We start from the raw sequence: 15,381 nt of genomic DNA, 5'->3' as shown, positions 1-15,381 counted from the left end.
ACCCCCTTTCGCCTTCAGAACTGCCTTAATTCTACGTGGCATTGATTCAACAAGGTGCTGAAAGCATTCTTTAGAAATGTTGGCCCATATTGATAGGATAGCATCTTGCAGTTGATGGAGATTTGTGGGATGCACATCCAAGGCACGAAGCTCCCGTTCCACCACATCCCAAAGATGCTCTATTGGGTTGAGATCTGGTGACTGTGGAGGCCAGTTTAGTACAGTGAACTCATTGTCATGTTCAAGAAACCAATTTGAAATGATTTGACCTTTGTGACATGGTGCATTATCCTGCTGGAAGTAGCCATCAGAGGATGGGTACATGGTGGTCATAAAGGGATTGACATGGTCAGAAACAATGCTCAGGTAGGCCGTGGCATTTAAACGATGCCCAATTGGCACTAAGGGGCCTAAAGTGTGCCAAGAAAACATCCCCCACACCATTACACCACCACCACCAGCCTGCACAGTGGTAACAAGGCATGATGGATCCATGTTCTCATTCTGTTTACGCCAAATTCTGACTCTACCATCTGAATGTCTCAACAGAAATCGAGACTCATCAGACCAGGCAACATTTTTCCAGTCTTCAACTGTCCAATTTTGGTGAGCTTGTGCAAATTGTAGCCTCTTTTTCTGATTTGTAGTGGAGATGAGTGGTACCCGGTGGGGTCTTCTGCTGTTGTAGCCCATCCGCCTCAAGGTTGTACGTGTTGTGGCTTCACAAATGCTTTGCTGCATACCTCGGTTGTAACGAGTGGTTATTTCAGTCAAAGTTGCTCTTCTATCAGCTTGAATCAGTCGGCCCATTCTCCTCTGACCTCTAGCATCAACAAGGCATTTTCGCCCACAGGACTGCCGCATACTGGATGTTTTTCCCTTTTCACACCATTCTTTGTAAACCCTAGAAATGGTTGTGCGTGAAAATCCCAGTAACTGAGCAGATTGTGAAATACTCAGACCGGCCCGTCTGGCACCAACAACCATGCCACGCTCAAAATTGCTTAAATCACCTTTCTTTCCCATTCAGACATTCAGTTTGGAGTTCAGGAGATTGTCTTGACCAGGACCACACCCCTAAATGCATTGAAGCAACTGCCATGTGATTGGTTGGTTAGATAATTGCATTAATGAGAAATTGAACAGGTGTTCCTAATAATCCTTTAGGTGAGTGTATATCACATGATTGGATGTAACAACCCATATGATTATATGCTTGTATGGATGCCCTACACTCATATCACTTTCACAAGTTCCTAACACCTGCCCCTTTGAAGACACGGGTCTGAAATTTGGCACAGACATGCCAGGGTTCATTGGGGGTGACACCTAAAATTTGAAGTAGATCAGTCCATGGGAAGCCTGTTAGATTAGAATCAATGTTATGGAGATAGGGATTTATAACACATGATTGGATGTAACAACCCATATGATTTTATGCGAGTATGGATGCCATACACTCAGATCACTTTCAAAAGTTCCTCAAACCTGCCCCTTTGAACACAGGGGTCTGAAATTTGCCACAGACATGCCAGGAACATTAGGGCTGACAATTTAAATTTGGAGTTGATAGGTCCATGGGAATCCTGTCTGTTTGGAATCAATTTTTCGGAGATTGGGATTTATATCACATGATTGGATGTAACAACATATATGATTATATGCGAGTATGGATGCCCTACACTCATATCACTTTCAAAAGTTCCTAACACCTGCCCCTTTGAAGACAGGGGTCTGAAATTTGGCACAGACATGCCAGGGAACATTGGGGGTCACACCTAAAATTTGAAGTGGATAGGTCCATGGGAAGCCTGTTAGTTTGGAATCAATGTTTCGGAGATAGGGATTTATAACACATGATTGGATGTAACAACCCATATGTTTATATGCGAGTATGGATGCCGTACACTCAGATCACTTTCAAAAGTTACTCAAACCTGCCCCTTTGAAGACAGGGGTCTGAAATTTGGCACAGATATGCCAGGGTACATTGGGGGTCACACCATATATTTGGAGTGAGGTGTAAGAAATGCACCTAGTAAATAGAGACTGAATTATCTGACAATCCAATACTAACCCCAGTTGAATAGTGCTGTTACAATAGGGGGCTGTAGTAACAGTACAGTGCAGTAAAATAGTGGTGTTACAATACGGGGCTGTAGTAACAGTGCAAATACATTAATCTCATCTCTTATCCTCTCTGTCTCAGGCTGATATTATCCAGGTCCTGGGCCTCCCTCTCCTTCTGTCAGTAGGCAGGTTTGGTCTTGTCAGTTGGAAAGAGAACCTATTGTGAACTCAGTCTCTCTCTTACACACACACACACACACACACACACGAAACTCAATAATTCTGGGCTTGATGCCTTCACTGCACCTGTCTGTCCTGCATCACTGAGCACTGGGTCCTGTAACACATAGGTGTCCCCCACCCCAAACACATCTGTCGCTCTCACAACACTCGCACACAGACAGACACTCAAACAGAAGGTCACACTCGCACACAGACAGGCACCTTCAAAAAAGACAAGTACATTGGAAAGCATAAGAGGCTAGTTTAATTTAACTGCAGTTTAAAATACATACAACACTACTGAAACAGTATTCTCCCCCCTACCCCGCAGGCCTGGTCCACTTTTACCCCAGGGGCAGGTCTCTGTATTCTGGGGGAGGGGGCAGGGTTTTTAATCAATCAGTCAATCAACAATGAATAAATAAACGATTAAATATATCAGTTAAGTGCAGGGGCGGACTGGGACCAAAAACTGGCCTGGGAAGTACAAGTCCATTTATGCCAAAATCAACAAACTGAAATAATAATGAGCTCAGTGAATGCAGTGCACCGTCATGATGAAGTATCAATACGAAAAAAATAGTGTTCATATTATTAGTGTAGCAGGCACAGGGCAGAGCTCCCAGCACAGGACTTAAACCATGCACAACAGAATCCTCTGAACCTCCGCACTGCACCTCAGTGATAAGCCCTTGATGATTAACGCTGTACTGATTTAGAGGGGTTACGCCACTTGTAATGGGGTCATTAATTTTGTTGAATGAGTCCCGTTACATACACGTTTAAACATTACAAAAAGTGTATTGGAGTGTACTAACTTCCGCATTATGACATTCTGTTACTGTATGCAAATCTCTCTCTCTCTTTCTCTCTCTCTACCGGGATTCGTTGCGCACAGCGTGATGGGAATTGAGGCGGAGTGGAGTATCTTCTTACTATAGAGAGCCCAATCAGAAAGTGACTCCTCCCCCTAAGATATTATAATATTGACTTAATATTAATTTACACAAGCGATGACTGGGGTGATGATGTGTGCACAAGAAAGCGAGAATGCCCAGTTAATAACTACCATTCTCAGCATGTTAACGGGCAAGAAAAAAAAAAAAATGAAATATAGACCAGTGGCCCACCCAGGTCCAAAAAGTCTGGCCCACCGGGGATTCTCCCGCACTTCCCGATTGCCAGTCCGCCCCTGGTTAAGTGTTAATGAACAATATGGTTCTCTATCTCTGTGCGTAGCCAGTCAGTAAAAAAAATATTGTCTATATTGACCACACCCTCATGTTTTTCACTTTCTTTTTCCATCTCTCTCCTCTCTCCCACTTCCCCTCTCCCTCCATCTCACACCTTCTCTGTCTCCATCTGTCCATCTCTTCTCTCTCATTCTATTTGCCACTCTCCATTTCTCCCTCCATATCACTCCTTTGCTTCCCCTCTTGCTCCCATTGTTTTTCCCTTTCTTATTCCTATTCTTATTCACTAATACTACTGCTCTCTCCTCCTCTCTCTCTCTCTCTCTCTCTTTGCCCAGCTCCCTCTTTGCTGAGACCAGGACACAGACTACATTTCCCATGAGTACTCAGCACAACCAGCCTTTTACTTGCTTGCAGATTAATTGTGGCTAACGCAATGCTCTTGGTTCATTCCGTGTAAGCTTTAAGAGCTTTACATTATTTTTTCTGATAGTTACTATAGTATGAATTGTGACACACAGACAGAATCTCCCCTCTCCTAACTATACACATCCAAACTTCTGTCCATCCCTCTTCTCTTTCTTTCACTCTCATTGTTCATCTCTTTCCCTTTATTTCCTTTCCATTTCCTCTCTCTCCCTCTCTTTCTCTCCTCTCTACCCACTCACCTTTTTTCTCCCTCTCCCTCCTGTTAACTCTTATCCCTTCCTTTCTTTCTCAGTTTCTCTCCTCATCTCCCCCTCCAACCCCTCTCATTCTCCCCACTCTCTCAGTTTCTCTCCCACTCCCCAGGCCCCTCCCTCTTCCACCTCCTCAGTCTGAGTCTCTCTCTGATTGGTTGTCCGGCTCCTCTGGCTCCTCTGTCATTGTGTCATTGCAGTTACTCCCTTCTCCACCCAGGGGCCGCAGCCTCCCATCTGTCATCATCCCCATTGGCTCGATGATCTGATCCCTGAGAAAGGGGGGTAGGGAGAGGTGGAGAGTGAGAGATAGAGACTTGGACTAATTTTCACACTGCACAAACACTGTGACCTCTCTCTCTCTCTCTCTCTCTCTCTCTCTCTCTCTCTCTCACCCCTGCCCCCACACTGACCTGGCCAGTCTGTTGAGCATGCACACCAGTCTCCTGGCCTCCTCCTCCCTCTCCTCCTCACTCATTCCCTCCATTGGGTCAGGCGTCTCCTCCTCCACTCTCCCAGTGACTGGGTTGATTCTGGCCCGCGCGGCCCTGTACTCCTCAGTGTCCGAGTCTGAGTCGGAGGAATAGCATCTGCTTCCCCCAGCACCAGCCCCCGCCAACAACCCCCGGGCAGCCAACAGACCGGCCGCATTGCCATAGCCTGTGTACTTCACAAAGCGAGAGACTGAGAAAAAGAGAGAGAGGGAGAGAGATGGGAGGAGAGAGAAAGATTGACTGACTACAGTATAGTACAGTACAGTATTGGGTCAGTACAGTACAGTGTTGGGTTCCTATCAGGTTAGTAGTGGGTCAGTAGGGGGTCTGTATGGGGTCAATAGTGGATCAGTATGAGGTCAGTAGTGGGTCTGTACCATTTTCCTTGCAGAGCACAAACAGCAGCTCGGCAGCACAGTGCTTCAGGTCAGTGTGCAGGTGAGTCATCAGCCGGACAAGCTGACCCCGCAGACCACTGCCCTGTTCCGGCCGGCACAGCACCTCACGCAGAGGGGGCAGGATCTGCAACACACTGATACACACTGATACACACAACACAAACAATACACACTGATACACACACACAACATACGCTGATAATGATTCGCTGATGGAGAAATAAAGAGATGGGGTGATGGGGGGATGGAAGGATGGAGGGATGGAGGGATGGGGGATAGAAGGATGGAGGAGTACCTTGCTGCGGAGGTATCTGCGTGTCTCTCTGTGGACACGGGAGCTCTCTGTCAGCAGATTGAGCACTGGCGTCAGCCTCTCTCTCAGCTTCTCTCCCTGAGCAACAACAACAATAATAACAATGACAATAATAATAATCATCATCATCATAACTGTCTCCATACATCAGTCCCTCTCTCCCTGTCTCTGTACATCAGTATCTCTCTCTGTCTGAGTATCTCAGTCTCTCTCTCTCTCTCTCCCTCTCTCTCTCTCTCTCCCCTCAGTCCCTGTGTGTGCATCAATGGCTATGTTTCCAATATGATACCTTTTCTCATTCGAATCTTATATTTGGTAAAGCTTGTGCACATTACCCCCCTCTAAGCTGGCATTCCATTAAAATTTAGCAAACAATATTGCCAATGTGATGATGTTATGGGTGGAGTTAATAATCGTGTGCATTGGACCGCTATTGCAACTAATTAAAGATTTCTCTTTTAAGTATTGCACGTTAAAATATTTCCATTTTACCCTCAGGGTTTGTTAAACCCTTTAAATGCCATTTATTTCTCAGGTTTTTTAAACATCACAGCATTTTGTTGCTGTTTTCCGTGTAGTGTTTGAAGCCATGTTGGTGTTTCAATGCAATGCATGATGAGGAATTTGCTTCTTTTATGGGAGTAAAAACTTCTCACATCTGTCTAATTTTCTCAGAATGCCGACTTTATTAATACTGTAGGGTCTACAGTATTAGAAAGTTCGCATCACTGAAAAAATAAATCGTAATTTATCCATTTTCATTTACCTTGTTGCACATTTTTTTTTATCACATTTTTGTAATCACATAAATACATGGCAATGGAAACATATCCAGTGTGTCAATCTCTCTCTCTCTCTCTCTCTCTCTCTCTCTCTCTCTCTCTCTCTCTCTCTGTTTCCAGTTGTGGTCCAGTTGGGATCTGACCCGCTCCAGCCGTCTCTCCATGAAGCCCAGCAGAGCCTCTACGCAGTCCATGTTGATGCCCAGGTACTCAACTGAACCTGGGCCCAGTCTCACTGACACTAGGACATCCAGACAGGACAGAGGCAGCGCTGAGAGGACATTCACTGTGTGACTGAGGGATATGGAGGGAGGGGGAAAAAGGGAGAGAGGGAGGCACAGAGAGAGAGGAAGAGAGGGAGAGAGTAAATACAACATCTTGATATTGACTCCTGGATGCTACAGCAAATTAACAGTACACTGAGAGTTGGGAAGGGGGGGAGGGGGAAGATGCCATCCTAAGTCTATGGCAAGCCAAACTGTAATTTAGAGATATCTCAGAACACTCTTTAAGATATCTTAAACTGAAATGCAGATATCTCAATCTAACTCAATCTAAATGACAATTTGGCTTGCCATATAAGTCCTTCTCCTCCGTCTCTCTCACCCCTGCAGCTCCTCTTTCCTATCCTCTCCCTCACAGTTCAGCAACAGGCAGTGACGCAGTAGGGCTGCTAGGTGGCGATAGAGAGCCTCATTCTCCTACACAAAGGGCGGAGAGAGAATTGACAGAGAGATAATTGAGACATACTGATTAACTGTTCATTACTGTAATGCTAGACTGAGAGAGTGAGAGAGGCAGGTGAGGGAGGAGGGTAGACTGATAGAGATATAAGAAAGATAAGACAGTACAGACACACACAGTGTTAATATTGTACTGAGAGAGAGAGAGAGAGAGAGAGAGAGAGAGAGAGATGGTGAATTTGCCATACTGTAAATCTCCTGGACTGAGGCTGGAGACCCTGCTATACTGTATACTGTACTTTTCTGGTGAACACCTGTTGTACTCTGCTGTACTGTACTGCCTAGTCACTCTGCCTCTCTCACCTCATCCACTGCCCCCTGCTGGACAGTGTGGACGATGTTGAAGAGGACCTTGAGGATCTCGACCACAAGCTGCCAGTCTTTCTGGGGGAGAGGAGGTGCTTTGGGGTCACCCAGCACCTCATAGCTCTCACCCCAGCGTGCATACAATGCACGCTCCAGAGCCCCCACCAGCACAGACACACCTCGCTCCTGAAGTGAGAGAGGGGGGAGAGGAGTGAGACAGAGGGAGGAGGGGAAGGGAAATGGACAGGAAAGAGAATGTCTAACTGACACACTGACTGACTGCCTGATATACTGAGGTGACCTGTCACCTCTCTGGCAAGCTGTCCTCTGAGCTCTGGCCGGAGTGCAGTCAGCAGAAAGAGGAGCCGCAAGTCGTAGAACTGACCAGGGGGGGGTGCCTTCTCCCCCTGCCCTCCTAGACCCACTGACTCCCGCTTCACCCGCCCAGTCACTGCAGACAACAGCCTGTGATAGAGAGAGGGAGAGGAATGGAGAGGGTGAGGGAGAGTCAGAGAGGAGAGAAAGACAGTAGATAGGTCTGTAGTTGGTAAGTGTACATCTCTGTATTGTAGTTCCCCTCTTCTCCACTGCCCTCTCTCTCTACCTCTTTCTCTCCCCTACTACGCAGTCCCTCATTTCAGTATCCATCTCACTCCCTCCTTTCTCCCCCTATTTCTTTCTTTATCCTACTGCCTTTGTACTCTTCCCTTGCCTCTCTCTTTCGCCCTCCCCAACTCCCCCCTCAATTATCTCCCCCTCTATATTCTCAGTGTTTCTCCCTCCCCTATCTCTCCCCCTCTCCCTTTTTCTTTCCACTAGTCCCCACATCTTCTCCCCATTTCTCTCTCTTCTCCTTTGTTTTCTCCCCTCTCCCTAACTAAAGCAATTCAAATTCCAAAAAAAGCCTTATTGGCTTGACTAAGTGACATCAGTGTTACCAAAGCAACCCCAGACAACTCCAGTGCTCAGGAACAGGGAACACAGTCATTATCAGTGTTAGACCTCTCTGCCCATCTCTCACCTCAGTCTGCAGGCATGCTCTTGTGCCCCCTGGCTGTGGTAGATGACATTGCACAGTGCCTTCATTGCCTCCATCCTGGAGTCTTCCTCGTCATCCCTCTCTCCCTCTCTCCCTCCATCTCTCTGGCCACCCTGCCCTTGGTCGCTGCCTTGGTCCCCCTCTCCACCCCTATCTTTCTCCCCCTCTCTCCACCTCTTTCCATCCTTTTCTCCATGCCTCTCTCCCTCTCCAGCATCCTTCCCCTTTCCCCAGGCAAATGCAGCTCTCACTCCCCTGTTCCTCTTCCCCTTCCCATCCTCCTCTTCTTCTGCCCCACATGCCCCAGCCTTCTCCCTCTCCTCCTCCCTCTCCCCATTATCTCCCAACTCCCTCAGTCCCCTCCTCTCGCTTTCCAAACTATCCCCCTCCCTCTCTCCTCCACAGTTCTGTATCCCAGCCAGTCTTGCCAGCATGCTCAGGCCATGTGCTGTACTCAGGGGCCCCAGCACCAGCCTGTCCCTGGAGAGGATGCGCACTGTGCGCAGGCAGGACGCCAGGCAGCAGGGCTGGAGCTCCTTACGAAGGAAACCCATCAGAGCCTCGGCCAATCTCTGAGAGGCAGAGAGAGAGGGAGAGAGTGAGACAGAAGGATAAGGGAGAGAATGAGAGACTAGAGACTGAATGACTGATACACTGACTGATACACTGAGTGACTAACTCATACACTGACTGGCTAACTGACTGACTGATACAGTACAGAGACAGACACTACACTATGGGTGCAGTGCAATCTACTTGTTAAGAGAAGCTGCTGTATTGAATAATGAAGGGACTCTGCCATTTGAATTCCTCTTTTATCTGAGATAGAGTACTGGGAATGCCAGGGTGAAGTTTCGGAAGGTGGGAGGAGAGGTGGGGGGCATCCTCACCTGGCGCAGTTTGAGATCGGGATCGTCGGAGTGATCGGAATCATAATCAGAATCAGTGTTGGGAACGTGATCCCGGAATTTGTTACGACGGAACTGAGGGGAGGAAGGGGAGAGGGACAGAGATAGAGGAGAGAGGAGGAGAGGGAGAGAGCCAAAGGAAGGAGAGAGAGAGGGAGAGAATTTGGTGGAGAAATTGATTGACAGTGAGATGGTAGAGAAATGTGTGCTTACAGTTTGTAGATTATAGTACAGTGCAGTATGTAGATTACAGCACTTTGCAGTGTGTAGATTACAGCAAAGTGCAGCATGTGGATTACAGATTACTGAAGTGTGGAGTCAGGAGTGTGTGGATTAGATTCACAGTCACCTGGAGTCTTAAGGAGCTGCTGATTACCATAGCATCCCTCTCTCTCTCTCTCTCTCTCTCTCTCTCTCTCTTTCTCCTCTCCTCTCCTCCAAACACACTCTCTCTCCCACAAACACACTCTCTCTTTCTCCCTCTTGTGCTCATTTACTGGCCTCTAGCTGGGGGGGGTGAGACTATATTACCTCTTCCAGCTCTTGTTGCTGTGGAGACCAGAGTGTGTGTAGGGGGGGGTCCGAGTGAAGAGAGGAAGGAGAAATAAATGAAAAGGTGACAGAATGTGTTTACACTATGGTGGTATCAATTCACTGGTGACAGTTTGACATAGTTTGTGTTTACCATTGAGTGCATGGTAAATAGTGATCGATAAATATATCACTCAATTAATTTACACAAAACAGCAGTATGGTTTAAAACAAAAGTGCTTACATTAATACAGTATTAACCCCATCACCACCAATAAATAAATACATACATAAACATGATCAGACTGCAATCCAGCCACTCCACCTTAAAAACAATCATGACACACAGAAGCCAATACAGACAAAATAGGGGGGGGCAATAGCAAGAAGACAGAGAAAGAAAGACAATACTGATACAGAGAGAAAGAGAAAACAAACCCACATGAAAACAAGTAAAAGAGAATAATTAATGTGGAGAGATGGAGAAGAGGAGAGGGGTGTAGATAAATAGACACTTTAGGGCCCAGACTGCAGCCAGCACTGTGGGGACTGTACTATAGAAGCCCACATTGTATCCAGCATTGTGTGCCCTATACCTCAGTGATAGCTCCATGTAATAGATTATAATCCTGCTATCCACTTAATATTCCCCTCTTAATACCAGAGATGAATAATAGGATTTAAGACCCTGAACCAGTACATTGGCTAATCTGAGAGAGAAAGAGTAGAGGTATGTGTAAGAGAGGTAAATATAAAGAATCTATGTATCTGTCTACATGGAAATATTATGAATGTCCTGTGAGTTATGAAAGTCTCTCTCTCTGCCTTTTTGTTCATCCAGGGTCTTTCATACCTTCCTTCTCTCCCTCTCCTCTGCGTTGAAGAAAAAGCACTGAGCATTCTGGAAAGGAAAGAGAGAGAAAGAATGGTTATACAGGCATATCGACTGACTGACTGACTAATAGACTATTATATTAAACTGGATTATATTGTACTGTATCTAGTGTACTGCATTGCATTATACTTTACTGTAGTGTAGTAAACTGTATCATGCTGTACTGAAGCATAGTGTGTTGTCCTGTATTTTACTGTTCTGCATTATATTGTACTGTTGTGGTGTACTGTACTGTTGTGAAATGTAGTGTATTATACTGTAGTGCAGAGTAGTGTAGTGTACTATAGTATATTATAGTATTATAGTATATTATACTGTATTGTTGTGTATAGTGTATTTTACTGTAGTGTACTGTACTGTATTCTACTTTATTATAGTGTGTTGTATTGTACCAGGAGCGTCGCTAGACCCTATTTAGGGGGGCTTCACCCCCCCTGTATTTTCACTCAGTCCCCCTAAAAATAATACAACCAAAGAATCCAAGAATGAAGAAGTAACTCTGCAAAACATTGTTAGCAACCCCCCACCCCTCGCTCTAACACTGGAAAAAAACACTGTCAGCACCCCACCCCCCCGATCCTGGACACCGCTTTGAAGCCCACCTTGAAGTCTAGAAAAGCCCCTGTATTGTACTATACTGTTGTGTATTACAATGTGTTGTAGTGTACTGTACCTCCTCATTGTAAAGGTCTAGCTCTCTCTGCACTCTGTCCTGCTGCCCCAGCTCTATACTCTCCAGCACCCTCTCCAGGTCCATCTGTAAAACTATGTGCATGACAACACCACAATATACCACAGTACAGTACAGTACAGCACAACACGACACAGCACAACACAAGACAGCACAACACAAGACAAGACGGCACGGCACGGCACGGCATATTGCAATGCAACTCAACGCAATGCAACTCAACGCAATGCAACGCAACGCAACACAACGCAACAAAACAACAAATGCAACACAGCACAACACAACACAACACAGCACAGCAAAATAACAGGACACCAGTATTAGTTGTTGTAGAGTACTAACATGTAAATACATGTTAATTAAGGAAAAGACAGACAGTGTAGTACAGGACAGCCAAAAATTGTGATATCATTTCCAGTTTTGAGATCTGCAGTTGAAGTAACGATAAAAATGGTATAGTATAATCCTGATAGCCCTCCCCCCTCCCTTGTCTCCCCTACCTCTGTATTCTGTTATTCTGGAGATGGCAGTCAGTATGTCCTACTCTCTCTTTCTTCGTGTCTCTCTCACTGTCTGCCTCTTTCTCTTTCCCTCTCTCTCTCTGTCTGTCTTTCATTCTAATCCAAATCTTATAGTCTCTATAATGTAATTCCTCCCTTCCCCCTTTCTCATCCTGCCTCCTCCCATCTGTTCCATTAAATCTCTTTCTCTCCCTCATTTTCTTTCCCCCTCTCCTTCTCCACCTCCTATCTCAGTCCCCCCTCTCTCATTGTCCTCTTTCCATCCTCTCCTTCTCAATTTTCTCATTCTGAATGACTGATACACTGACTGACTGACTGATATACTGATAGACTGATAGACTGATAGACTGATAGACGGATGGACACCCACAATTCCTCCTTACTGATTCTTTCAGTGGAATGGAACACTGGTTCAGTAATGTCCTCTTACTGACCAATGAGATATTTCTCATTGAAGTCAGTGGGACAACTGAGCATTCTAATAACTGCTGAGACTAAGGTAGAATCTAGTCACTCAAATGCAGACTAACCCATAATATTTCACAGTAATAGCACTCTGCTGGAATCCAAATCAACTACACGCTGTCTGCTATTTCTGCTACAACTATTTACAGTACAGTACTGAAGAGGCCCCAAATTCCTCACCCGTACATGAGGTTACCAAAGAGCACATAATGAGACCAGCTTCTACCAGTTTGTACCAGACGCATCTCTCTGCAGACACACAATACAAATTTAGTACAGAACGTACATTCTAGTAAAACCACAAGAAGATGAGGAAGTGGGAACACAACCCCCCCTTTGACTATCTAGACATGCGTTAGATACGTGTGGAATATAAATAACGAAATGGCTACATATGTCTCCATATTTGGGCATAAAATAGAAAACATTGTGTTTAGGCTTAATCAGGAAGATAGTGAGGATATCATAAGATAGGGAGTTCTCTCCCCCTTATTGGTTCAAACTCACTCTGTCCAGCATATCGCAGTATGTATATAACACCCTGTAAGCTCTATGATTTTAGGGAAGTAAGGACAGAGACCAGTAGTGAAGATTGCAGCTCATGTTACTATTTTGACAGCCGGAAGTCCCACCCTCCCTCCGTACCATAGACCGGAAGGCCCACCTCACCTTCTGGTTACCCCACCGGAACTCCTCTCTCCTTCCCAACCTCCACCTGGGTAATCCTTTGACCCTCACCTGTCAGCCATTTTGGATGTCAGCCATCTTGGATGATATTGGTCATCTTGGATGTCAGCCGTCTTGGATGATATCCGCCATTTGTAAGGTCATAGGTCATCTGGTAAGATGGTAGCCATTTTGTTAGGATGACATCCATCATGGTGAGGGTCCAAGGGTACCTGGTGTGGTGTGGAGGTGTAATGTTTAATAGCATAAACTGTGTTTTTTAAGGTTATATTGTTTTATGATACTGTGTTGGTAAATTAAAAAATAAAAACAAGTTTTAAATACATATATATATAAGGTTATAATGATTTATGATACTGTTTAGTAAATAAAATAAGAATGAGAAAAATACAAGTTTTATATATTTTAGGATATAATGTTATATGATACTGTTTTAGTAAATAAAAAGAGATTAGAAAAATAAAAGTTTTATATATTTTTGGTTATAATGTTTTATGATACTGTTTTAGTACATTAAAAAATAAGAAAAGTTTTAAATACATACATTTATACTTTAGGTTATATTGTTTTAAGATACTGTTTTAGTAAATTAAAAAAGAAAAATGAGTATTTACCCAGAGTGGGATTTGAACCCACACAGACATACGTCCATGTGTTTTTAGTTATATGTTTTATGATTAGGCTTAGGATGATACTGTGTTGGCAAAATAAAAAGGTAAGAAAAAAACAATTAAGAAATGTATAGACTTACATATATTGCATGTCATATATCCTAAAGAGATTTAGGTATATATGTGTGTTTAAGTTATATATATATATATATATATATATATATACACTCACCTAAAGGATTATTAGGAACACCTGTTCAATTTCTCATTAATGCAATTATCTAACCAACCAATCACATGGCAGTTGCTTCAATGCATTTAGGGGTGTGGTCCTGGTCAAGACAATCTCCTGAACTCCAAACTGAATGTCTGAATGGGAAAGAAAGGTGATTTAAGCAATTTTGAGCGTGGCATGGTTGTTGGTGCCAGACGGGCCGGTCTGAGTATTTCACAATCTGCTCAGTTACTGGGATTTTCACGCACAACCATTTCTAGGGTTTACAAAGAATGGTGTGAAAAGGGAAAAACATCCAGTATGCGGCAGTCCTGTGGGCGAAAATGCCTTGTTGATGCTAGAGGTCAGAGGAGAATGGGCCGACTGATTCAAGCTGATAGAAGAGCAACTTTGACTGAAATAACCACTCGTTACAACCGAGGTATGCAGCAAAGCATTTGTGAAGCCACAACACGTACAACCTTGAGGCGGATGGGCTACAACAGCAGAAGACCCCACCGGGTACCACTCATCTCCACTACAAATCAGAAAAAGAGGCTACAATTTGCACAAGCTCACCAAAATTGGACAGTTGAAGACTGGAAAAATGTTGCCTGGTCTGATGAGTCTCGATTTCTGTTGAGACATTCAGATGGTAGAGTCAGAATTTGGCGTAAACAGAATGAGAACATGGATCCATCATGCCTTGTTACCACTGTGCAGGCTGGTGGTGGTGGTGTAATGGTGTGGGGGATGTTTTCTTGGCACACTTTAGGCCCCTTAGTACCAATTGGGCATCGTTTAAATGCCACGGCCTACCTGAGCATTGTTTCTGACCATGTCCATCCCTTTATGACCACCATGTACCCATCCTCTGATGGCTACTTCCAGCAGGATAATGCACCATGTCACAAAGGTCGAATCATTTCAAATTGGTTTCTTGAACATGACAATGAGTTCACTGTACTAAACTGGCCCCCACAGTCACCAGATCTCAACCCAATAGAGCATCTTTGGGATGTGGTGGAACGGGAGCTTCGTGCCACAAATCTCCATCAACTGCAAGATGCTATCCTATCAATATGGGCCAACATTTCTAAAGAATGCTTTCAGCACCTTGTTGAATCAATGCCACGTAGAATTAAGGCAGTTCTGAAGGCGAAAGGGGGTCAAACACAGTATTAGTATGGTGTTCCTAATAATCCTTTAGGTGAGTGTATATATATATATATATATATATATACATACTAGCAAACACACATAAACACACATATATACCTAAATCTCTTTAGATTATATTTATCAAAAGAAACTAAAATCAAATACACCACTTTTCTTATAGAAACAGTGTAAAATGTATAGAATTATATATGTATATTTTGACCAGCCCTGTACTTATTATTTTTGTTACATTAGTGAATGCTCAAACGTAGCCTTAACACATATCATATTTAAGAATATATTGCATTTTATTACATATACATGTATAATATATATATATATATATATATATATATATATATATATATATATATATACTAGCAAACACACACAAACACACACACACACACACACGATGGTGTAGCGTAAGGTACACATATAAATTTCAATTAAAGAA

At 44.1% G+C, this 15,381-nt stretch overlaps 1 protein-coding gene across 1 annotated transcript; it reads right to left on the bottom strand.

Moving 5' to 3' along the window:
* Nucleotides 1–2,550: 2,550 nt before the first annotated feature.
* On the bottom strand, nt 2,551–11,851 carry LOC136711314 (synembryn-A). The gene is made up of 14 exons (XM_066687484.1): nt 11,766–11,851; nt 11,248–11,339; nt 10,533–10,580; nt 9,680–9,697; nt 9,131–9,223; nt 8,223–8,812; nt 7,510–7,666; nt 7,199–7,387; nt 6,759–6,853; nt 6,296–6,446; nt 5,353–5,448; nt 5,037–5,181; nt 4,579–4,849; nt 2,551–4,437 (listed from the first exon to the last, which is right to left on the bottom strand). Exons 2-14 carry the CDS (start codon nt 11,329–11,331, stop codon nt 4,299–4,301), a joined length of 2,076 nt encoding a protein of 691 aa, XP_066543581.1. The 5' UTR covers nt 11,332–11,339; nt 11,766–11,851; the 3' UTR covers nt 2,551–4,298.
* Between the last annotated feature and the right edge of the window lie 3,530 nt (nt 11,852–15,381).

The sequence above is a fragment of the Amia ocellicauda genome, chromosome 16 (assembly GCF_036373705.1).
Source record: "Amia ocellicauda isolate fAmiCal2 chromosome 16, fAmiCal2.hap1, whole genome shotgun sequence".
In the NCBI taxonomy this organism is placed as follows: domain Eukaryota; kingdom Metazoa; phylum Chordata; class Actinopteri; order Amiiformes; family Amiidae; genus Amia; species Amia ocellicauda.
Note: the sequence above shows the minus strand (reverse complement) of the source record. Positions and strands in the feature narration are given on the sequence as shown.

Bases quoted from the DNA above. Each gene is read 5' to 3' on its own strand.
- LOC136711314 (XM_066687484.1), bottom strand. From the start codon at position 11,331: ATGGACCTGGAGAGGGTGCTGGAGAGTATAGAGCTGGGGCAGCAGGAC. The intron at 10,581-11,247 runs GTACAGTACACT...TTTCCTTTCCAG, and splicing joins TAGACCTTTACAATGAGGAG to AATGCTCAGTGCTTTTTCTT. The intron at 6,854-7,198 runs GTGAGAGAGGCA...CCCTTTGTGTAG, and splicing joins AGCAGGGGGCAGTGGATGAG to GAGAATGAGGCTCTCTATCG.